General features: G+C 42.3%; 2 protein-coding genes across 4 annotated transcripts in view; both read left to right on the top strand.

The window, feature by feature from the left end:
- Adam9 (ADAM metallopeptidase domain 9) overlaps positions 1–11,070 on the top strand; it is a 61,754-nt gene extending 50,684 nt beyond the window's left edge. The window contains exons 19-22 of one of the 3 annotated variants that reach the window (XM_075986374.1): positions 4,285–4,420; positions 5,446–5,584; positions 8,053–8,120; positions 9,695–11,070. In XM_075986374.1, coding sequence (XP_075842489.1) covers positions 4,285–4,420; positions 5,446–5,584; positions 8,053–8,120; positions 9,695–9,788 — 437 coding nt within the window. In that variant the 3' untranslated portion in view covers positions 9,789–11,070. Of the gene's footprint in view, positions 1–4,284; positions 4,445–5,445; positions 5,585–8,052; positions 8,121–9,694 lie in introns of all 3 variants that reach the window. The other 2 variants (XM_075986373.1, XM_075986372.1) reach the window with 2 other exon arrangements.
- A 608-nt stretch (positions 11,071–11,678) lies between these two features.
- LOC142857023 (disintegrin and metalloproteinase domain-containing protein 32-like) overlaps positions 11,679–23,659 on the top strand; it is a 68,574-nt gene continuing 56,593 nt past the window's right edge. The window contains exons 1-2 of the mRNA XM_075984641.1: positions 11,679–11,924; positions 19,013–19,077. Of these exons, the coding sequence (XP_075840756.1) occupies positions 11,852–11,924; positions 19,013–19,077 (138 nt within the window). The 5' untranslated portion in view covers positions 11,679–11,851. The remainder of the gene's footprint in view (positions 11,925–19,012; positions 19,078–23,659) is intronic.

Below are 23,659 nucleotides of genomic sequence, written 5' to 3'. Positions count from 1 at the left end.
GATCCAGGGTCACCCACAGTAGTTGATCCTGTTCTGCCTCATTGTCAGGTAATATGCTAATCTCACCTTCTCAGCAAAGAAGCGTCTTGGGGGCAGAGGATAACTAAACAGGAAAAGCCCTGTGTTCCTATTAATCATCATTTATGCCTAGGGAGAGGCGGAATCTTAGGGGAGTTTTGATTTGTATTTCCCCAGTGACTCTTGAAAAAGTACTTAGTTCACTTGCCCATTTATGGGTGGGATTGCTGTTTTTGTTTAAATACTTGAGTTCTTTATATGTTCTGGATGTCAGCCCCCTGTCGTGAATTCTGCGGTTTGCCTATTTACTGTGCTATGTAAAGGCTTTCTAGGTTGATGCAACCCTACTGATTAGTTCATACTTTTAGTTCCTGAGTTATGGATTCCTAGTCAGGACACCCCATGCTAGTAGTGCTTTCTGTGTTTCTCCCCAGGAACTTCACAGAGTTGGGTCTTACGCTGAGGTCTGTGATCCTCTGTGAGTTGGCTGGTGGAGTCGAGGCACAGGGATGCATGCAGACATCCACTTTCCCACAGTTAGCCGGAGTGGCTGTCTTTTCTAACACAAGTGCCTGTCTCCTCCATCAAGATTCAGTTAGCTCTCTGTGTGGGTTTATTTTTGAACCCCTGTTAGTTGATGTGCCCACTGTGATGCCAACATTATGGAGTTTTTGTTGCTGTGGGTATTTTGAGATGGCTTGTTTGGTTTAAGGACTATGCTGTCACTTGTTTTGCTTAGAATGGTTTTGTCTGTTCGAGGCCTCTTGTGTTTACATACGAGTCTTCAGATGCCTTTTCCGTTTCTGTGAAGGGTGGCTCTGTGATTGAGCCTCCAGGTGGCTTTGGTCCTAGGTTATTTTAGCAGCATCTGAGCAGGTGGGGTCTCATTTTCAGTTTCTTCAGTTTTGTCATTTTACCTTCTTGCTTAGTTTTTTTTTTAATCTTGCCTTATTTTTTGTTGTTGTATATAATGGCCCAGCTAAAACTTAGAAATCAATTCTGAGAGTATATAGTGGCACCTTTGGGAGTTTGCAGTAGATAGTCATACCTGCAAAGAGGAATAGCAAACTCCTTCCATTCCTCTTGGTGTTTTTTGTTTGTTTGTTTGTTTGTTTCTTGACTGCCTTCTCTGGCAAGTTTCCAGTACTATAATGAATAAGAAGGCTGAAGGCTGAGTGGGCACCTCTGCCATGTTGCTCATTTTGGAGGAGATGCTTGCTGTTCTTCCCCTTTACTGATTTTGGCTATGGTCAATACATCGTGTATTATGCCGAGGTCCGTCCACCCACTAGTTTATCCAGTGTTTCTCATGAGGGGATGTGGAGTTTTCACCCTATCTTGAGATGACCCCATGGTTTCTGTTGTGTGCTGACATTTTCTTGCTATTTGTACCATACATTGAGTCACCTCACAGCCCAGCACGAAACCATCTTAATCATAGTGTATACTCTTCTAAGGTATGTTTTAAAATTTGATTTTCAAGTATTTTAGTGAGGATTTTGTATCTTTTCTATGAAGGATATTCATCTCCCTCATTTTCTTTTTTTGATGCATCTTTATCATATTCTGAGTAAGGGAGCATGCCCTCCCATCTGAGGCAGGGAGCAAGGTGAGGGGAGCCAATGTCAGTTTGTCTGAGAAGTGAGCCGAGAGTCTGCTGGTGCCTGGTCATGTCACTGCTGGGAGACTTTCTATTACAGCTGCAGGCTCAGTGTTCGTGTTGACTTATTAGATCTTAGAGTCCTTTTGGTTTAATTGGGAGAGGTGAAAATGTCTAAATACTTAACAATATCTTGTAGATTCCCCTGTTTATTGGACTTGTGAAGACTTCTCTAATAGTCTCCTGGACTTCACTGGTATCTGTGTAATATTCTCCTTTGAACTCAAATTTTGTTGATTTCTCTCTCCTTTGGTTTGTCTAAGAATTTGTCAATTTTGTCATTTGCCTGTGGAGTGATCTGTAATGCCACAGGCAAACGGCAAAAGTGGGCAGCACGTTTCCATGTCTTTGTAGATGAAGGTAAATCTGTGCTGGATAGTGAGCTTGACGAACCATGCAAAAATGCTTACTTCAGTATGAAAACGTAATTTTAAAATCACATACGGTACTTTTTTTTTCTTGTCTGCCATATTGGGGGAAAAAAAGCCAGAATTATAACCTTGTATGTATAACCCCAGCAGCACAAACATTAAGGGCCTCATTGAATAAATGGGACCTCCTGAGACTGAGAAGCTTCTGTAAAGCAAAGGACACTGTCACTAAGACACAAAGGCAACCTACTGACTGGGAGAAGATCTTCACCAACCCCACAACTGACAAAGGTCTGATCTCCAAAATATATTAAGAACTCAAGAAACTAGACCGTAAAAGGCTAATCAACCCAACTATAAAATGGGGCACTGAGCTGAACAGAGAATTCTCAACAGATGAAGTTCAAATGGCCAAAAGACACTTAAGGTCATGTTCAACTTCCTTAGTGATCAGGGAAATGCAAATCAAGACAACTTTAAGATACCATCTTACACCTGTCAGAATGGCTAAAATAAAAAACACCAATGATAGCCTTTGCTGGAGAGGTTGTGGAGAAAGGGGTACACTCATCCATTGCTGGTGGGAATGCAAACTTGTGCAACTACTTTGGAAAGCAGTATGGTGGTTTCTCAGGAAATTCGGGATCAACCTACCCCTGGACCCAGCAATACCACTCTTGGGAATATACCCAAGAGATGCCCTATCATACAACAAAAGTATATGTTCAACTATGTTCATAGCAGCATTGTTTGTAATAGCCAGAACCTGGAAACAACCTAGATGCCCTTCAATGGAAGAATGGATGAAGAAAGTATGGAATATATACATATTAGAGTACTACTCAGCAGTAAAAAACAAGGACTTCTTGAATTTTGCATGCAAATGGATGGAAATAGAAAACACTATCCTGAGTGTGGTAAGCCAGACCCAAAAAGAAGAACAGGGGATGTACTCACTCATATTTGGTTTCTGGCCATAAATAAAGGACATTGAGCCTATAATTAGTGATCCTAGAGAAGCTAAATAAGAAGGAGAACCCAAAGAAAAACATATAGGCATCCTCCTGAATATTAATCTTCATCAGGCGATGAAAGGAGACAGAGACAGAGACCCACATTGGAGCACCGGACAGAAATCTCAAAGTCCAAATCAGGAGCAGAAGGAGAGAGAGCATGAGCAAGGAACTCAGGACCGCGAGGGGTGCACCCGCACACTGAGGCAATGGGGATGTTTTACTGGGAACTCACCAAGGCCAGCTGGCCTGGGTCTGAAAAGGCCTGGGATAAAACCGGACTCTCTGAACATAGCGGACAATAAGGACTACTGAGAACTCAAGAACAATGGCAATGGGTTTTTGATCCTACTGCACATACTGGCTTTGTGGGAGCCTAGGCAGTTTGGATGCTCACCTTACTAGACCTGAATGGAGGTGGGTGGTCCTTGAACTTCCACAGGGCAGGGAACTCTGATTGCTCTTTGGGCTGATGAGAGAGGGGGACTTGATTGGGGAAGGGGGAGGGAAATGGGAGGCGGTGGTGGGGAAGAGACAGAAATCTTTAATAAATAAATAAATTAATTAATTAAAAAAATAAAAGAAAATGTAATTTTAAAATCACATATGATACTTTTTTTTGTCTACCATATGGGAGGGGGAAAGCCAGAATTATAACCTTGTAGGCAATTTTCCGTTTTGGCAATGGAAAATTTTTATATATCTCTTGGGAGTGTACCAAATTCTAACCATCCCTGTGGAGGACAGCTTTATAGCCCTTCTAAGAGAGGATGAATGCATTTCCTTGACATGAAACAGTCTCTGGGGAAAACTATTCTGCAGTCACACCAGAGTGCATACTCTGGCCTAAGAACAGAGTCACACGTGGTAACATTTCTCCAGTGCTGAAATGTCGGACGAATCGCAGCACACATCAGACCCCCTCACTCTGCGTAGCTGCACTGAGAGCAGGAAGGCTCCGTGTGTGGTGCAGGACAGGAGCAGGCGAACAAGCCATGTGCAGTAGTGTCTGTTGGTAGGATGCTGCCTTGTGGGTGACGGAGGACTTCCGGGAGACGTGTGTTGTCCTTCTTACATCTGCACGAGGAAGCACTAGGAGATTAAATAAGACAGATGCCAATGTGAACCACACACAGTAACTAACGCACAGTGACGCTCCGTTCTGGGTGGAGAGCCTTGCTGTCCAGTGTAACTGACCGACAGTGTACCGTTTTCTTTCTAGCAAGGAGCACAGCACTGAGGGATGGACTGCTGGTGTTCTTCTTCTTAGTCGTCCCCCTGGTTGCGGTTGCCATTTTCCTCTTTATCAAAAGAAATGAGCTACGGAGAACCTTCTTCAGGAAGAAGAGATCACAGGCGTATGAGTACCCAGCCTTTTCTTTGTAATGTGTATTAAGTAACTTAAAGTAATTATTAACGATCTGTCGGAAACCCCTTAGAAATAGGGTTCTGTGATATCTTGCTGTTCCTTTGATGTGATAAGCACAGGGTGAAGCTGGTGGTGAACCAGCCATGGCGGCTTAGGCTTGTGCTGTAAGTGCTTGGGAGACTAGGGCAGGAAGGCTGGGAGTTCAAGACTGGTCTACACACACACTGTCTCTCTTTTACATGCACAAGCATGCACACATGCACACAAATTAAAGAAAAGGAAAGACTAAAAAAAGACTGGTGGCTAAGCTACCTTTTAGACAAGGGAAATGAGGAAATCCCAGAAAGCCCAGTGCAGGCAGGCATGTGGTTCTCGTGTGGCTCTGATAATGACTCCAGATGTCCATGCTGACTTTAGGACCCTGGTTGTCACGCCGTGTCACACTTTCCTGCTGTGTGCTGATAGGAGCTTCAATGTTGAGTATTCTGCCCCGCCCCTTTGCTGGCCATTATGGTTCTGATTGGCCAGTCCCTGCAGACTTCTGCAGTTGTCCTGACATAGTGAGAGCAGTCCCCAAGCACCCGTGCCTGGCAGACTTGCTGCCCCCTCAGGAGGGGCTGATGCTTAGCTGGTGTGGTTTCAGCCACCAAATTTACTGCTTCAAATGTAGATGTAGCCTCGAAATTTGCTTCTGATTTTATCTGATTTAAAAAAAAAAGTGAGGAGAAAAGTTAGAGAACACTGATCCAATTTATTGAATTTCATAGATTCTTAGGTTTTCAGGTTATTGAATTCTGAATTGAAATGGGGTTTGAAATCCTTTCTTTCCCACAAGGATAAGATTTGTGTGAACACCACTGAAAATACCATGGAGGCCTCAGTTTCCCTCTGTTGTCACTGCTACCGTCACCGGCAGTTTTATTTTGCATTAAGGAAAATTGAAGCTATGTATCGTGTGTCCTATACAAATGTTTTCTCATGAATTAACTCAAAGTAATCAATCATGTCTTTCAGATCAGATGGTAGAAACCAAGCAAGTGTGTCTCGGCAGCCCGGGGGCCCAGGCGTCTCGCGACAGCCAGGGGGCCCAGGAGTCTCGCGACAGCCAGGGGGTCCTCAGCATGTTTCTCCACTCGCCCCATCTAGGGAAGCTGTGAGTTTCGTACAGCTGTTTCCTACTGTGTTCAAGTGTTCACATTTAAGGACACGAAAGGAAGCTAGGAATGTGTGTTGGTGCCCTTGTCTAGCATGTGTAAGACTGTAGGTTTGATCTTGAATCCCAAAGACACAAGGAGAGATCAAAAAGTAGTTCCATAGGCTTAAATGTGGATAGCTTTACTAAGAATTGGGAACTAATGTAGGTAGTCCTCAGATTAAAGGGGCCAACAGAGTCCTGGCTTAGAGGACATAGGAAAAGGCATTGGGTTATTCAGAATGTTCTGTCTTAAAATGAGGATTGTGAACCTGGGTCCAGTGTTTTTCTTTCTGCCAGTTCTTTCTGGTTTCAGCACTCGGCTTCCCTAGGACATACTGCCAAAGGGTTGGAGCTGAGCGCATGGATGGACCTTTATCATTTTGGCAAGAGGAGCCCTTATCACCATTTCTGCCAGTGTGTTACAGAATGCTGGGAAAGCGTAGACTTGTATTGATAAGCAATACATAATACAGGTTCTGTCTTCCTTTGGACTTTCAAGCATGCTTGGGTAGCTACAGGCAAACCTGCTGTACTGTACTTTACCTTGGTCTTCATCCCAGTTGCTGTACTTGGGCCATCTAGTCTGGTGAACCTAGCACGAACAACAGAGACTTTGTTTCAAAAAGAGAAATGCAGGAACAGGTACCCCAGGATGCCCTCTGCCTTCCACACATGCGCCATGGTGTGCACACCTGCACACATCACCCACACAGTTGGCTTCAGGTGTGTGTGTTTACTGACTCTACCTCACTGGAACTCTGACAGGGACTGCATTGCCTTAGGTTGCCTTGGCTTGTGTGAGCAGTCAACTGTGTGTGTGTTCTTGCTTATCCAAATCTCCTTACTTGTGAATCATCCGTGTAGAGTTTTTATTTCTTCACAGTCACTAGGTTAGGTTGTGCTTCCAGACACGCCTTCTTTTTTCTAGTTTGCTCAGTTGCAGCGCAGCTTACGGACAGTCTGTGTTGCTGCAGTCTGAGTTGGAATGCCTCCTCTTGCGGTCCTGAGTTTGTCATCCTTTCTCTTTCTGATAGTCTTGTGTACTAGTTACTTTTCTTTCTCCCTAATAAAATGTCCCAACAAAGCAGCTTGCGGACAGGAGGGCTCAATTAGGGTCAAGGGTGCAGTCCTTTGTGTTAGGAGAGCAAAGGCAGCTGGATCTTTAGACAGCTGTTTCCATCCTACCCAGTCTGGAAGAAGAGAGCAGTGTGAGCTCTTCCTCCTATTAAAGGTGCCCACAACCCAAACCTAAAGGATGGTGCCACCGTCCGCCTTCCAACTCCAGTTACTTAAGATAATCCCTCGGAGGCATGCCAGAGGCTTGTCTCTTAGATCATATGAAGTCAGTGTTGACTGGCAGTCTAGATAATAGTATTTTGATTTTGTTTATCTTTTCAAAACCTTAGTCCTTATTTCTATAGATTTCCTGACTGTTTCATTATGTCTGCTCTCATCTTTATTTTTCTTCCTTCTACTCCCTTTGTCATTATATAATTTCCTTCTTACAGCTTTCATGATTAGTTTATTGTTATTTTTCTCCATTTTATAACATAACATTAGGTTGTTATTTGATAGTTTTCTCCTTTTGAAATGACATGTCCTCCTTTTGATACAGGTATTTATTGATGTAAGTTTGCTGTCAACTATCGTTAGCTGTCTCTCAGATGGATTTTACAAGCGTTGTAAATTTTGTGTTTACATTTTTGTCTCGAGGTGTTTTTGTATCTTTTGATTTCTTGATCTAATGATTGTTCAGAAACATAATGTTTAATTTCTATGTAATTAGAATTTTCTAAAATTCCTCATGTTTATTTTAGCCGTACCATTGTGGTTGGGGCACTCGATATGATTCTTCAGACTTGTTTTGTGGTCAAGCAAATGCTCTCATGCAGATACTCAGTGCACTAGAGAACAATGAGTATTTGCCTGTTGACAGAGGCTTCTGTTCCACCTGGTCCCACAGAAACACACAGAGGCCTACAGTAATCATAAACTGGTTGACCTATTAGCTCAGGCTTCTTATTAGCTCTTACATCCTACATTAACCTATAATGCTTGTCTATGTCAGCCATGCGGCTTGATACCTTTCATCAGCGAGGCATTCTCATCTTCCTCTGTGTCTGGATGACAACTTCAGACTGCATCTTTCCTCTTCCCAGAATTCTCCTGTTCTCATTGCCCCACCTATACTTCCTGCCTGGCTACTGGCCAATCAGTGTTTTATTGAAGCAATACAACTGACAAATCCTTACTGGATATAAGATCATTGTCCCACACCATTTGCCTCTGAAGAACAGAATGTTATTTGCGTGTCTTTTAGGTCTATAGTTCATGTCTGATGTTTCCTTATTGCTGTTCACAGTGCCAGTTAGGTAACTTATATGTTTGCTAATAAAATTTCATAATATATTTTCTTTTCTTTTCAGCCTGTGAATGCAAACAGATTTCCAGTACCGACCTATGCAGCCAAGCAGCCTCCGCAGTTTCCATCAAGGTTGGAAGGAAATGAATGGGTGTAGATGACTTGACCACACATTAAAATTCAGGAGCCATTACCTAGAAATTTCCCATTAAAGTTGACTTAGGGCAAGGTAGTTAGGTAATTTAACTTGGAACAAGTTTGGATAGAACATGGTTTGTGGGAAAGTTTTCTAAGAACTTTTATATAAATATTGTTACGTAAGTACATCAGATGTACATTAGTACAACATCAGATATGAGTACTGTTACATTAGTACAATGTTAGATATGAGTATTTTTATATTAGTGCAATGTCAGAAAGAAGTCTTAACTGAGTTAGACTGCCACTCTCTATATCTTTCGGTGTGTATAAGATTCAGAACCAAGGACCTTTAAAATAATCAGCAGTAGAAGACTCGGTAGGTGTGCCTGCTTTCTCACAGACTAACTGGAGAAGTGAGATAGCAGGAGGATGCCGTCATTTGGAAAGGAAAGGACCAAGGATGTAGGGGATTCTGGGGCCAGGGCCAGAGCAGGACACTGAGAATGTAGTTAGGGACTATGCTAGTGTAGAGAAGTGGGAAAAGAACTTAAGAGCCACTCAACAAGAAGGAAGTTATGCCCAGTACTAGAAACCTAGCCAGCTACCCAGGGCTGGTGAAGTCATGGATCTTAGAGAAGAAATCTGTTTATTTTTAAAGATTGAAGCTAAGCCTTTGTCTCAAGTCAACTACAGAAACCCTGGAGACCAGTGCGTTTTTTTTCACTGCATGTAGTTGATTTTAATTGTTTACTAGAGAATTCTATATATCTGTACAGTGTATTTTGATCATGCCTACTCCCTCCCCACTCCAACTCCTCCTAGACCCCCTCACCATGACCTCCTTGAAGCTTCTCTTCATCGTCCTCTAGTTCAGTCTGTGCCTTCAGTGTACACAGGCCATCCCTTATAGCATGGGTGGCCATAAATTGTCACCACACAACCAGAGTGTTTCATCCACATACTGTCCACGTTTGCCTTTTACAATTTGATTTGATAGTTTCATAGGCTTTCTGTTTAAAAACGTAAACTGGAACCTCCACACCTCGTTGATTATGGAGTAACATCAATATAAGTAGTGACAAACGCTGGGGAGATAGTTTAGGTGGTAATGTGCTTGCCAGGCAAGCATGAGGGACCTATGTTCATGTCCCCAGCACTCACTTAGATGTCTGCCAAGGTATATGGTCTGCAACCCCAGCAGTGAGAAAGGGAGTGGGCAGAGACGGGAGATGCTCTGAGCTCACTGCCTACTGCCTAGCCAGTTGTGAGCCGCAGAGTCAAAAATAAGGGTGAGAGCAGCTAAAGAAAACACTTGACCTTGACTTCTGGTCTTTCAGGACACACACACACACAACATAGTGAGTGATTCCCCATTTTAGACTAGTTAGACTAGTTTAGACTGGACTAAAACTGGGTCCCAGTTTTAAATGGGTCTCAGAGCACAGAGTAGAAAGTACCCTCGCCTGTGCTCAGAGAGGCTGAGGGTGGTGTTGTGAGCTTGTCCTGAATCCAGCATTGTTTCATCCAGTTCATGCACTCTGCTAACTTATTTTTCCTCCCCACAGGCCACCTCCACCACAGCCAAAAATATCATCTCAAGGAAATTTGGTTCCTGCTCGGCCAGCTCCTGCACCTCCGTTATACAGCTCCCTCACCTGATGTTAGTCTTATTCTTCAACCGTCTTCAGGGAACTGAGCAAATGCTTTTTTTTTTCTCCTGATGTTTTCTTGAAAAGCCTTTCTCTTCCAAGAGTGAATGAAAACACGCTTCATTAACACAGAAACAGAGAGGAGAGTTGAGAAGTGCAGGATTGCGCGGGCACTCCAGGAGACTTCAGAGTTAGCATCGCCGTCTTTAGGACATCCTCTTGTCATCTGCGACTTTAATGCCCCTAGTGTGGATTAAGTTATTTTGAACATGTTATTGTAATGATTTTCCAAATAACTGTACTGGTGTACTTTGTCATCATGTGCTTAAATGTAATCCTGACTTTTTGATGTCAGTTCTCCTTAATAATTTCTGGTTGAACATTTGAACATGTATTAACTTAGGAAAGCTGACCAGCTGCAATAATGTCTATGTTTTCATCTTGCATGGACTAACAGCCATTTATCCAGACTCCTGTCTCTTACTCCACAAATAAACGGCTGTCCCGAAGAAGAATACACAGGAATCACAGTTACTAGGTCGTGAAGTGACTTGAAAGTATGAAATATGGTGTGTATTCAGTTACTGGCTTCCATATTTTATGATCTTTGAAGTATAATAGCTATGATAGAAATTGATTTAACACTAAATCAGTTACTGGCTTCCATTTTTTATGATCTTTCAACTATAATGACTATGGTAGAAATTGATTTAACACTAAACTCTCTTTCCACATCATGATGAAGCATTCAGTAGTGTTGCTTTAACTGAAGTGTACACTTTATGGTACGAGGTGTGTAGTAGACCTATGCCGCTGGATGTCGATCGGACAGAAGCACGGAGAATGAATGCCTTTCGCCAGCTGAGCTGTTGTTTCAAAACCACTTGAGAATCCACGAGCACTTTAATTCTCAAATCTGAACTTCAAAGCTTGATACTGAGTCACTTAGAATGTTTACATTTCCTAAGGTGTGCTGGATCTTGTCTCTTTTGAATAATGTTTTCATAAAAATTAGGGTGGAGAGAGGAAGAATTGGTTTCCTTAGATAACTACAGAAGTTATCTTGACATCTGAGTTACTATCTCAGCTGTATTAAAATGAATTTGTACTTTGAAAGGAATGATATTGACACTAAAATTTTAAATACTTAAATTTTTTCATGATTTTTTCATAAAGAAGTTTAATAATAGGTATATTAACTGAATTTCATTAGTTTTCTAAAATATTTTGGTTTGTGTATATATACATATTAAAATAAAAACATTTACAACAAATAAAATACTTGAAATTCCTTTTTGGTCTTCCCGTTACTGTCTAAGCACACAGCCACTTGGGGTCTTATCAGTGTAAGTGTTGTGGTTTTTGCCAAGTGTGCACAAAGGCCGTGTTTAAGGAAAACACAGTAGAAGATAAAGGTTCCTTTTCCAGGATATGGATTTTAGCAGTTGGGTATGTACAAACACTGATGAGCCAGCCCTACTGAGAAATAAGGCAGAACCCCTGAAGACAGAGTGAGTAGCTGACTGACAGGAGTCTGACTTGAGAAGCAATTGGCTATAGCTCCGAGGTTTCCGGTAGGACGTGGGCTGAAATGCAGGCGCTGTAGGAGATCAGGGATCTGCCATTGCCACATTAACTGCACTGGTAAGTTTCTATAAAGGACGAAGTCGCATGAATTTTAGCCAAAGTGCAGTGGAGAGCCAGGTTGGAAGGAAGCCTGGTAGCGGGTCCACGGAGCAGTGTGCTCGTGGAAATATAGACCCAGAATAAGGAAATCATTTTACTCTTTCTTGAAAAATTTCTCCACACATCTTAAAAATAAATCTTAGTTTTAACTTCAGAAAGAATACACACATGCTGTGTTTATTGGTCCGTGCGCCATCACAAGCTCCACATGTGCAGGGTTGGCAGCTGAAGGGACCAGCGTGAGAGCTGAGGCGAGTATTGGCAGACGGAGGCGGGGTGGGGAGGCTACGCTCCAAGGACGTGGCTCAAGGAGGCCCCAGGCACGCGCCCCACGGACCCGGACCCTTGCAACGGCTTCGCAACCGCCTGGATGCTCCAGGAGGCGCCATGCTGGGCGCCACGCTGTGCCCACAGCTGCTTCTGTTGGCCATGCTCGGGAGCGTGCTGGCATCAGGACCCGGTGAGCGCTCCGCGGGTTGGCACTCTGGGTTTGGGGGACACTAGTAGGTTTTACACGCAGCACGTCATAAAGCTCAAAAAGTGTATCCCCCAAAGCACCCCCAACAGCTTCTGGAACCCCACTTAAACTCTAAAACCCACCTTCCATAGACGATGTGCTTGCCATAATAATCCATCCGGAAAGACGACCGAAAAGCCAGTAAGCCCCCAAACTGCAAGCTCAGAGGGAATCTGTAGTGGTAGCTACGGGGGCTGGGCAGGAACATAATTCTAGCTGAGTTTTTGGATCAAGGAGAGTGGTTTAGATACTCAGAGCAGCTTGACAGGTTGTGAAGTTCAAGGGTGAATCCAGCGCTTGTCTCTAGCTCTGAGACCCGGCCAGTTTTCCTGCAGACTCTGTGGAGGGCATCGTCTGCTTCCAGGTCATGTATTCCTCACAGTTCGGGAGAGTAGAAAAGTGAGGGCAGGGTACCCTCACGCACGGTTCAGTTCTGATGAGTGTCCTCTTCCTGTTTATTAGAAATTAAAATAGTAATTTAAGTATGTATAGTAGCATTTAAGACAACAGGGCCGTACCTTTTACATGCTAACACACTACAAAACCAAGAACCGTCTGGAAAACCCCAAATCAAATTAAGAACTGTTCTCCTGGGGGAGGAAAGAAAATTGGCATAACTTTGCTTTTCTACCTGCTTCGACAGAAGGCACCTAGGTTGTATGCCTGCTGCTTCCAGTCTCCTGCTGCATGTTTAACCTGAATTATAAAAGGAAGACCTTTGTAGGCCTTTCAGATACTCAGAAGCTCGGGCCAAGGGAAAAAGAATAGTCGCAATACAGAATCGAAAAACATACCAGCAAGCTTTACTGTTCTTCCTTTTTTTTTAATTAAAATATACCATCAACTCCTTTCCCTTTCCTCCCTCTAGTTTACCCAACCCCCAAACTCTCATCTCTTTATTTAATTGATATATATGTGTGTATACATACATACATATCTATCTATCTATCTATCTATCTATCTATCTATCTATCTATCTATCTATCTATCTATCTAATATTTATATGGACTTATATTAGCAAGCTTTTCTTCATGAAATTCAATGGAATATAAATATTGAAGTTTGATTTTTAAAACTGGGAAGTACAAAAATTTATCAAGAGCTTTTAAAAGATTTTTTAAAAATAAATTTGAACTTCATATGTATGGGTATTTTGCCTGCATGTAAGTCTGTGTATCTGTTGTGGGGCCTGGTGCCCTTGGAGGTCAGGAAAGGTTGAGTCAGAGAGGATTCCATAGGACAGGAGTTACAGGCAGTTGTGCGCCGCCATGTGGGTGCTGGGAATCCAACCCAGGTCTTCAGTGCTCTTAACCTCTGAGCCACCTCTCTGGCTCCTCAGGGTTTTTTGTTTGTTTGTTTGTTTTTAAAGGAAAATGTTAAACTTCACTGTTTAGGGCACTTTGAGATTCATAGCAAAACTGAGCAGAAAATAGTGTTTGGATGTAGCGCCTGCTCTACGTGCTCCCACAGAGGTCAGCATGTGGTCTTACAAGGATGCATTTGTGCAAGCCGATGATCCTGCTTGCACTCGGGTTCTGTATGTTCTGTGGTTTGCACATGGATGCCCATCACTGCAGGATCAGCTTCACTGACTCAGCAATCCTCCATGCTCCTATTCCTCCTTCTTCCCACTATCCCTCAGCAACCACCTTTCTCTGTCTGCCTTCTCCAGGAGGTTGTATACTTGGAACCAATCATACACGATGTAGCCTTGCAGACAGGTTTCTTTCCACCCAAAGCCTGTAATTTAGATTCCTTGATGCCTCTTTGTGGCTCGATAGCTTATTTCTTTGAAGTGTCAAAAAATACCCATTCCGTTGTCAGTATCAACCACAGTTTATCCATTTACCTACTGAAAAGACAGCTCAGGGGCTTCCCAGTTTTAACAGTGGTGAAGACAGCTACTGTCCATACGCCTGTTAGGTTTTATGTGAATGTAAATTTCCTTTCCTTTGGACGGTTACCTGGTGTCATTGCGATGCTAAGAGGATATAGTGGTGTCTCATTGTTCTAACTTTCAATTTCCTGTTGGCACATGCTGTCTTGACATTTGGCTTTGAGCCTCGCCTTTAAGAGCTGAGCCGTCTCTTTGGCCCTGCTGTTGCTATCTCCTCATAGGCTCCCTCGCTCTTTCTTCTCTTTTGAGAGGGGTCCTTCCACGTCACTTGCCCATTTTTAAATTTGGGTTGTGTGCTGCTATTACCTTTAAAAATTCTTTGTATGTTTTGGTTAATAATCTTTTATCAGATGCGCTTTATTTTTAACCTTTTTTATATGTGTGTATGTCATGTGTATGTCTCTCTGTGTGTGTTGTACATGATACAGAGCTCAGAGGACAACAACCTCAGATGTTAGTTCTCTTCTTGCACTTTACTTAAAGATTCTTGCTTTTCACTCTGAACAGGTGACCCTTGCACTCCTGTGGATTCTCTCTCTACATCCCCCCCCCCCACATAAATAGAATTTAAACAAAAATAGAAAATGATCAAAGTATGTCATGCATATGTAAAACATTATAATGAAATCCATTATTTTGTACAGTTCACTAAAAACACAGAAAGCAGCATTGGTCCGAAGCTTTTTCAAGCCCCTCTCTCATGAGCTTCCTCTAGCACTGTGTGTGAATGCAGTTACACCGGACCATTTTGACTATTGCGGTCGTTGCTGCAACAGTGTCCAGAAACACCTTAAGGGAGGAAGAAATTAATTTTGCCCTCAGTTTTGAGTTTAGTCCTGTAATTTTTTGTAACCTTTCTAGTCCGACATTCTGGCTGAGTTCCTAAGTGTGTGGGTCGTTTGGAGACTTTCCCTCCTCGCTTATTTTTGTGGCCACAATTGTTTGCACATTCTTTCTATTCTTTCCATAGAACAGCTCTGTACTGTGGGTTCTCGTGTGTACCCCAAGAATTGTGCAATATCCGATGGCTTTCTCCCGTCGTATGTTCATGGAGATTCTTTCCCAAGTGTTTTCATGAATTTGAAAGGAATGATGAAAACTGCCCTTATCTTTATGAGGTGTTTATACCACTATGTTTATGAGAGCCCATGAGAAGCAGATGTCCCCATCCTGTTCATATTTATAAGGTTTCTCTCTGTGTGAGATTAAAGGAGAGCTCTCGCCTATATTCCTTAAATTGGCATAGCCCATCTTTAGTGTGTATTATCATCTCTTCAAAACTTCTTGGGCGTAAACGCATGCTTTCCACTTTCCATACATCCCTCAATGGGACTTTCTTCATGTCAAAGAGCAGATTGTTGATAATGCAAACATCCCTAAACGCCCTTCATCTCTAAGGATTTTGCTGTGTTGGTGGCTTCACTGGAGTTTTTGAAGTCAAGATAAATAAAGGCTTTCCCACAACCCCCGTGTTTGTATGCCTTCTCTCTGCATCTCTGATGTTCATTGTTTGTGCCCTGGGTGTAACTTGATGGGTTAGTTGAGAGGATTGGCAGATGAAGGCTTTTTCCACATATACTGCATTTCCTTGTCTTTACCCCAGATGTCATCTTTTTGCTTTCGTTGGGATATGGAACCTTGTTGAAGGTTTCTTTCCATTGACTGTTCTCTTTGTTTTTACTAGGTCTCTCTACCACGTGACTTCTCAGATTTGCCCCTGATTTTTGGACTGATTTCAGTGTTATGGGCTTTGTACTTCTTTAGTTAGTGTTACCCCAAGGTATTTTATCATATTTGTGGTTACTGTGAAGAGTGATGTTTCTCTGATTTCTTTCTCAGCTTCTTTATCATTTGTATAAAGGAGGATTACTTATTTTTTTTGAGTTGATCTTGTATCCTATCACATTACTGAAGGCATTTATCAGCTGTAGGAGTTCCCTGGTAGGGTTTTTGGGGTCACTTATATACACTATCATATCATCTGCAAATAGCAAAGGTTTGACTTATTCCTTCCCAATTTGAATCCCCTTGATCTCCTTTTGTTGTCTATTGCTGTAGCCAGAACTTTAAGAACTATGTCAAATTGATATGGAGAGAGTGCACAGCCTTGTCTTGTTCCTGATTTTAGTGGGGTCACTTTGAGTTTCTCTCCATTTAATTTGATGTTAGTTTCAGCTTGCTGTATATTGCCTTTATTATGTTTAGGTGTGTTCCTTGTATCCTTGATCTCTCCAAGACCTTTATAATGAAGGGGTGTTGGATTTTTGTCAAAAGCTGTTTCAGCATCTAATGAGATAATCATATGGTTTTTCTCTTTCAATTTATTTATATGGTGGAGTACATGAACAGATTTTCGTATGTTGAACCATCCTCACATCTCTGGGATGAAGCCGACTTGATCATGGTGGATGATTTTCTGATGTGTTCTTGGATTCGGATTGCCAGCGTTTTATTGAATATTTTTGCATCCATGTTCATGAGTAAGATTTGTCTGTTAATTTTTTTATTGGTTGAGTCTTTGTGTGATTTTGGTATCAGGGTAACTGTAGCCTAATAAAAAGAGTTTAACAATGTTCCTTCTGTTTCTATTATGTGAACGCTTAAAGGAGTATAAATATTAGCTCTTCTTTGAAGTTCTGGTAGAATTCTGCACTGAAACCATCCAGCCCTGGGCTTTTTTTTGGTTGGGAGGCTTTTGATGACAGCTTCCATTTCCTTTCAGGTTAAAGATATGTTTAAATTGTTCACCTGGTCTTGATTTAATTTTGGTATGTGGTACCTATCCAGAAAATTGTCCGTTTTTCTTTTACATTTTCCAAATTAGTGAAGAAAAGATTTTGTAGTATGACCTAATGATTCTCTGATTGCCTTGGTATCTGTTACTAAGTCCCCCTTTTCATTTCTGATTTTGTTAATTTGGATGTTCTCTCTCTGCCTTTTGATTAGTTTGGATAAGGGTTTGTCAATCTTGTTGATATTTTCAAAGAACCAGCTCTTTGTTTCATTGATTCTTTATATTGTTTTCTTTGTTTCTATTTTATTGATTTCAGCCCTCAATTTGATTATTTCCTGTTGTCTACTCCTCATGGGTGAGTCTGCTTCTTTTTGTTCTAGAGCTTTCAGGTGTGTTGTTAAGTCATTAATGTGAGCTTTCTCCACTTTCTTTATGTAGGCATTTAGCACTATGAACTTTCCTCTTAGCACTGCTTAGGTTTGGGTACATTGTGCCTTCATTTTCATTGAATTTATTTATTTCAATAATTCTTTAATTTATTTTTTTTATTTCTTCTTTGACCCAGGCATATGGACTGCTGTTGTTCTTTTTCTGATATGGACAGAATACAGGATGTGCAGGCCAGGTTGTCCCTAAGTGCTGGAAATGGCGAAGGCTGGAATAAATCAGGCAGACACAGGGTGCTGGGTTGTCAGGCAGGATGTGCGCTCTGACCTGAGCCTGGAGTCTGCAGGTAGGTCTGGAGACTGCGGGAGGAGTGTAGAGTGGAGGATCAGACAAGACTCGCTGGGCTAGATCATGATACAGGATGTGCAGGATCTGACGAGCAGAGAAGTTGTTATATGGCACAAGGGACCCGTAGGTTGAGGGTTGGCAGAGCGTATCTTGGATGAGCCTGGGCACTGGGGGACCATGCTAATAGGAGTGGCCACATGAGGCCGGGCCACAGAATGTGGAATCCCACCTTTATCTGGGTGATTGAGGAGGGTATGTGGAGGAGAGGATTAGGTGTTTACCCTGGTGGAGAACATGCAAGATCTGGCTGGGTGGGGAGTGGTGTCATTTTAACTTCAGCTTTTCTGTACCCCTAAACTCACATGTTTGACCATTATCTACAGTAGATTTAAGGAAATGAGGATGCTTACATATTCTTCTTTCTACGCCACACTTCCTGGTGGTGCATGCTATTATATGTCTGTCCACTATCGCATAACTTAATATTGCATCCATCATGTCCCTGTGGCTTCCACAGTTGTGGTGTGGCCTTTACTCTCTATTTGAGTTGATTTGGCCTGTACTTCTAGACTTTGTAGTACAACATAGATATAGTTATTGGGAGAAATTTGTCTTTTGTGACGGGTGCATGAGGATTCTTTTCTTGGGGAATTTATTTATAAATATCTGTCTTTCTTTGGTAGTTGAGTGACAGTGTTATTCAGTATCAATTTCCTGAGCTTCCGATTCATTAATTTCAATGGAGTGTTGTAATACTGGATACCTGAGCCAGGTTGTGCTTCTCCCCTTATGCCCGACATAGTTTGTTTCCCAGTGCTGTGATGGGAAAAGATGGACTGTGTCTTATGATTTCACGTCACAGTCCATCACAGTGGACGCTGTGGTAGGAACCCAGAGCTGGAACTGAAGCAGAGGCCCTGGAGGAAAGATGTTTACTGTTTGCTGTCATAGCTCATTCAGCTTGCTTATGATGCAACTCAGTACCAGTTCCCCAGAAGTGGCACTTCTCAAGGTGGGTTTGGCCCGCTGACATCAATTGTTAATCAAGAAAAAGGTCCACAGACTTTCCTATGGGTCCACCTTAAGAGCTCGTTTTCTCATTGGAGCTTTCTCTTCCTGGATGACCAAGCTTGTGCAGAGTTGACGATAACCTAACCAGAGCAATGATGTGTGGTTCCTTTCTTCTTACACTCCTGCTTGATCCGTGATTTCAAAAGCTCAGCAATGTCATCAGACCATGGCTCCCCTTTGTTCATACCTATGTATTATTCCCAACAGGCTATGCACAGTCTATAGGGTTTTTTTTCCAACAAAGTTTTCTTGAATTATCTCTTTGATTGTTCTATTTTTTGTCTATATGTCTTGTCATGAACATGTTCTGAGTAAGTTGAATGCCTTCTTTTTGTCTTTCATGACCATTTTGTCTGTTTTCCAAATTAAATGTTTTTAGCATTTTACATGTGATTCACTTCATGAGTTAGTCTATCAAGTTTGCACAGAGGCTAATTCCAGTTTCAGGGGCTGTGCTCATGAGGTTAGCACTAGAATTTTCGAAGTAGCACAACCGATGAGCCACTCACGTTGGCTAAGTAAACCTTATGAAAGAAACTGAACACCTAGTCAAATTAAAGGCAAGGTTACTAACTATGTCTTTCTCTCTTCAGATTCTCAAAGTTCATTTCTACAAATCATATTTCCAGAGAAAATTGAAGATAGTACAAGCTCAGAAGTAAGAAGCATCAATTCACTACATAAATTGCTATATAGAATTTTATTTGTATAACATAGCTATGGAACACATAACTGTATGATAATATTATGTATGTATCTAATATGACTACTGATAAAGGACACAAAGTTCTTATGGTAGAAGCAAACATAAAAATTAGAATGGTCTACTAAAAGTTTGTCAATTCGTCTTAGTATTTTTAGCAGTTCACATATACAAAATAACAGAGAAAGGTGTTTCATTTGCTATTAACGAGATGTCTGGAGATCCAGGAGGAGAATAATATTCTCTAAAGTAGCTGATTTTGTTGATACTTTTTAATAAAACATCTTTATGCTTCATCTCTGTACCCATAGTCCTCAAGTAAGAGAATTTTTATGCTAATGTTTTAGAAAGCAAAATAATTAATTTTATTCACTGATTTTTGGAGTTGGTATTTTGCTATGTTAAGTGTTTTAGGAGTTTTAAGAATTTAAAGGTACCTGCCTTATAGGTAATAAATCTCTGAGTATCTGAGTGTGGGCATGTGTGTGTGTGTGTATGCATGAACATGTGTGTGCTTGGAGTTGATTTCTGGCATGGTTCCTTGGGAGCTGTCCAGCTTTTGTGAGACAGGATGCCCCTCTGACCTGGAGCTGGCTGGTAAGCCCCAGGGAATCTGTCTTCACTTTCCCAGCACTGGGAATGTAAGCATGTGCCAAACACAACTGCCTTTTTAAAAATGTGTGCTCTGGGGACCAAACTCAAGTCTTCATGCTTGCAAGGCAGGCGTCTTACCGGCTGAGGCATCTCTCCAGTAGGTGATCAATCCTTTAAAACCTTTTAATCATCATACAGTAGTTAGCATGTATTAATTAGCATAAATTGATTGTACAAGGCTATCCATTTCTGCTCGATGAGGGAGTCAGATGCCCTGGGGCTTGAGTTACAGAGGGTTGTGAATGATTTTTATGTATTAATTGTATTAAATAATGGGTTTGCTTGTGATATTTTCTTTCTTTCTTTCTTTTTTTTTTTTGACTTTTGAGACAGGATTTTTTCATAGCTTTTGGTTCCTGTCCTGGAACTAGCTCTTGTAGACCAGGCTGGCCTCAAACTCACAGAGACCCGCCTGCCTCTGCCTCCCGAGTGCTGGGATTAAAGGCGCGCACTTGTGGCATTTTCACGCTGGTAGCACTAAGGTCGTGCCCTCGTGCTCAGCCCACTGATCTCTCGCCCTTCCTAACCCCAGTAGTTCCGCTTTTACTTTGCCTTTCTGCCATCTAGGTTCTGTGTGCGAAAGAAACACGGGCTTCTTGTCTTTCTGCTTCCAGCTCATTCAACCCAACACAATGGACTTCCTTCATCCATTTTCCTAGAAAAATATAATTCCATTCTTCTCGATGGCTGAGCAATACTCTGCTGTGTGTAGCACACTTTCTCAGCCCACTCCTCCACCGAAGGGCACTCGGCCGACACTCCGGTGTTGTTACTGCTAGCACTTTGATAAATGTGTGACTGCTGACTTAGCATTATAGCTGGCTGGACCATTTGGTAGTTTATCTTCTGAGGAGCATTCCTACCAGTTTCCTTAGTGGATGCGCTGTGCCAATTTCCATCAAATTCACAGCGTACAGGGGCTGGCTCCTTTCCCACATTCTCACCAGCATTTACTGTGCGCGTTTTTGGTGACTGTCGTTCTGCCTGGGGTGAGAGGGACTCTTCAATCTGCAGTCTCTTTACCTTCTGTACACAAGTCCTTATATTGCACTTAATGCCACTCGTCAATCCTTGCTATTATTTCCTGAGCTGCTGAGGTCTCACTCAGGAATCCTTGCTAATGCCTTTATCTTGAAGTGTTTTTCCCACACCAGTTTTAAGTTTCAAGTCTTACCTGAAGCTCTTTGGTGCATTTTGGGAGAATTTTGAAAAGACTGAGACAGTTTCTCTTCTACATGTGGATGGACACAGATGCTGCTTTTCCCCCCAATGCATGTCTTTCCAAGGCCACCAGTGTTGAGAATCAGATGCCGTAGAATTATGGGTTTACTTCTGTGCACTCTGCACTGTCCCACTGGTTGATGTGTTTGTGTTTGTGCCTTATCACTATGGCAACACAGGACACTTGGAGTTTGCTCTTCTATTTCGTGAAGCATGTCTCTGGAGGTTTAGTGGGGTTTATATTAACTGTAGAACATTTTCAGCAATATGGCCAGTTTAACAGTACTAATTCTGCCAGGTCAGAAACATGGTGGGTAGGGTGGGGAGTGTGTCTTTTTTCCTTCTGCTGTCTTCATTTTTTTCCTTCAATGTTTGGAAACTCATTAATAAGTTCTCTCACATCCTCCCTTAATTTATTTAATGATGCTTTTGGAATTTTGTGAGTGAAATTGCATTAGTGGTTTTGTTCTCAATGATTGCACCATTTGAATTTTTTTTAAACTCTTTGGTACTTTTTTACACTCAGTCCCCAAATAAATACACAGAAACTTATTAGCTTAGCTTGTTTCTAGCCAGCTTTTCTAACTTAAATTAGCCCATTTCTCTTTTTCTACATTTTGCATCTGGGCTTTTTACCTTTTTAAAATCTGTATGTCTTTCTTCCCTTTTTACTCCATGGCTGGCTGTGTGACGGGGTGGCTGGCCCCTGGCATCCCCCTCTCCTTTTCTCACTCCTAACTCCTCTCTCTGGAGTGCTGTCAATTCTCTTTGCATGGCAGCCCCGCCTATCCCTCTCCTGCCTAACTATTGGCAGTTCAGCCCTTTATTAAACCAATCAGGTGTTTTAGACAGGCAAAGTAGCACAGCTTCACAGAGTTAAACAAATGCCACCTTATGGCTCTGCTGTAACTGTTCATCAGACTGGGGTACTTCTTGTGGAGTCTTTGGGGTCCTTTCAGTGAAGGATCATGCCATCTACACATGGGGATAATTAACTTCTTCTTTTGTTTATAAACTTTTTTTCCTTTTCTCTTATTGTTCTGCATAAGATTTTAAGTACAATATTGAGTAAGAAAGGAGAGAATGGACAGGACCTATCCATTTTGTATCCTGTTTGTAGAGGAAACTCTTGGTTTTTCCCCCCCTCAATCAGTATAACGCTGGCTGTTGCTTTGTTGTGTACAGTGCTCATTACGTTGCAATATGAACTTCCTATTCCTAGTTTCCTTAGGGATTTTGTTGTGCAGTGATGTTGAGTTCTGTCAAGGACTTTTCTGCATGTATTGAAATAATCGCATGATTTGCTTTTCAAGATTTATCTTTTTTTAAAATATATATACATATATATATATATATATATATATATGTATGCATGCTGACTAATATCAACTTGACACAGGATAAAGTCAGCTGAGAGGAGGGAACCCCAATTGAGAAAAGGCCCCCATAAGACCAGACTGTATGTAGGCCAGTCCATAGAGCATCTTCTTAGTGATTGTTGGTAGAGGACATAGTCCAAGGTGGGTGGGGTCATCCCTGGGCTGGTAGTTCTGGTTCTATAAGAAACTAGGCAGAGAAAGCCATGGGAGCAAGCCAGTAAGCAGCATCCCTCCATGGCCTCTGCACCAGCTCCTGCCTCCAGGTTCCTGGCTCCCTTCAGTGATGGACTATGGTGTGAAGGTATAAACCAAATAAACCCTTCCTCCCCAAGTTGCTTTTGGTCATGGTGTTTCATCACAGCAATAGTGACTCTGATTAATACAAAAATTGGTACCAGTATCATGGGGTTATTGCTGGGCCAGACTTGACTGTATTTTGGGGAGGATTGGGGAAGGATTTTGGAACTTTGGGCTAGAAAAGTCATTGAACATTCAAACCTTGGTGACCTGTTCTGTGGGAGCTTGGAAGATAGTGTTGAGAGAACAGCAGGTGATGGAGGCTGGTTTGTGAAGTTCCAGAAGGAAGTTTGAGAGTCCCTAAAAGACATTATCAGGGAGTTAAGAATCTCTGGTTCTCGTTAGTTGGGGCTGAAGAAGTAGCTGTGTTCAGCAAGAGACCAGAACTAGTAAAGTAAAACCCTTGCTTTGCTAGGACCCTCAATGCTGCTCAGCTGGAGCTGAGAAATTAGTGGCAATCCAGAAGAGACCAGCATTGTTAAGGCTAGGTGTTGTGAGAGTCAGCACACAGAAGTGTGCTCCAGAAGCAGCAAGGCTGCAGCTCCTCCCGGCAGCAGAACTTGGTGGTCTAAGAGTCTCCCAGGTGGTACTGGTTTTGAAGGCATGAAGTGGGGTCCTGGAGATCAGCTCAGGCGTGGCACTGGGTGCCAGGGACGGAGTTGCTGAAGAGAGTCCGGGAGAGGCTATTGGTGGAAGTGCAGCCTAGTCTCAGTAAGGGACCCCAGCGGTTTTGGGGATGCCAGTCTCATGGGATGACCACCCAGAACAGCAGCAGTGGTGGAGTGGAGCCAGCCAGAGCTAGAAGACAGAGTGTGTGTGCTGCGGAGGGTCGGGCCAGAGGAATGACCCAAGCCCCTTGCAGGAGCCCAGAAGATTGTGAGTTAATCCTGGACATTGGACACTGGGTTATTTACACTTTGGAGTGTGGTTTTACTTTGTTCAGGTTGTGAATGTGCCCTGGCTCTTCCTTCTTGAGGTAGAAAAGT

Source organism: Microtus pennsylvanicus, chromosome 9 (assembly GCF_037038515.1).
Source record: "Microtus pennsylvanicus isolate mMicPen1 chromosome 9, mMicPen1.hap1, whole genome shotgun sequence".
In the NCBI taxonomy this organism is placed as follows: Eukaryota; Metazoa; Chordata; class Mammalia; order Rodentia; family Cricetidae; genus Microtus; species Microtus pennsylvanicus.
Note: the sequence above shows the minus strand (reverse complement) of the source record. Positions and strands in the feature narration are given on the sequence as shown.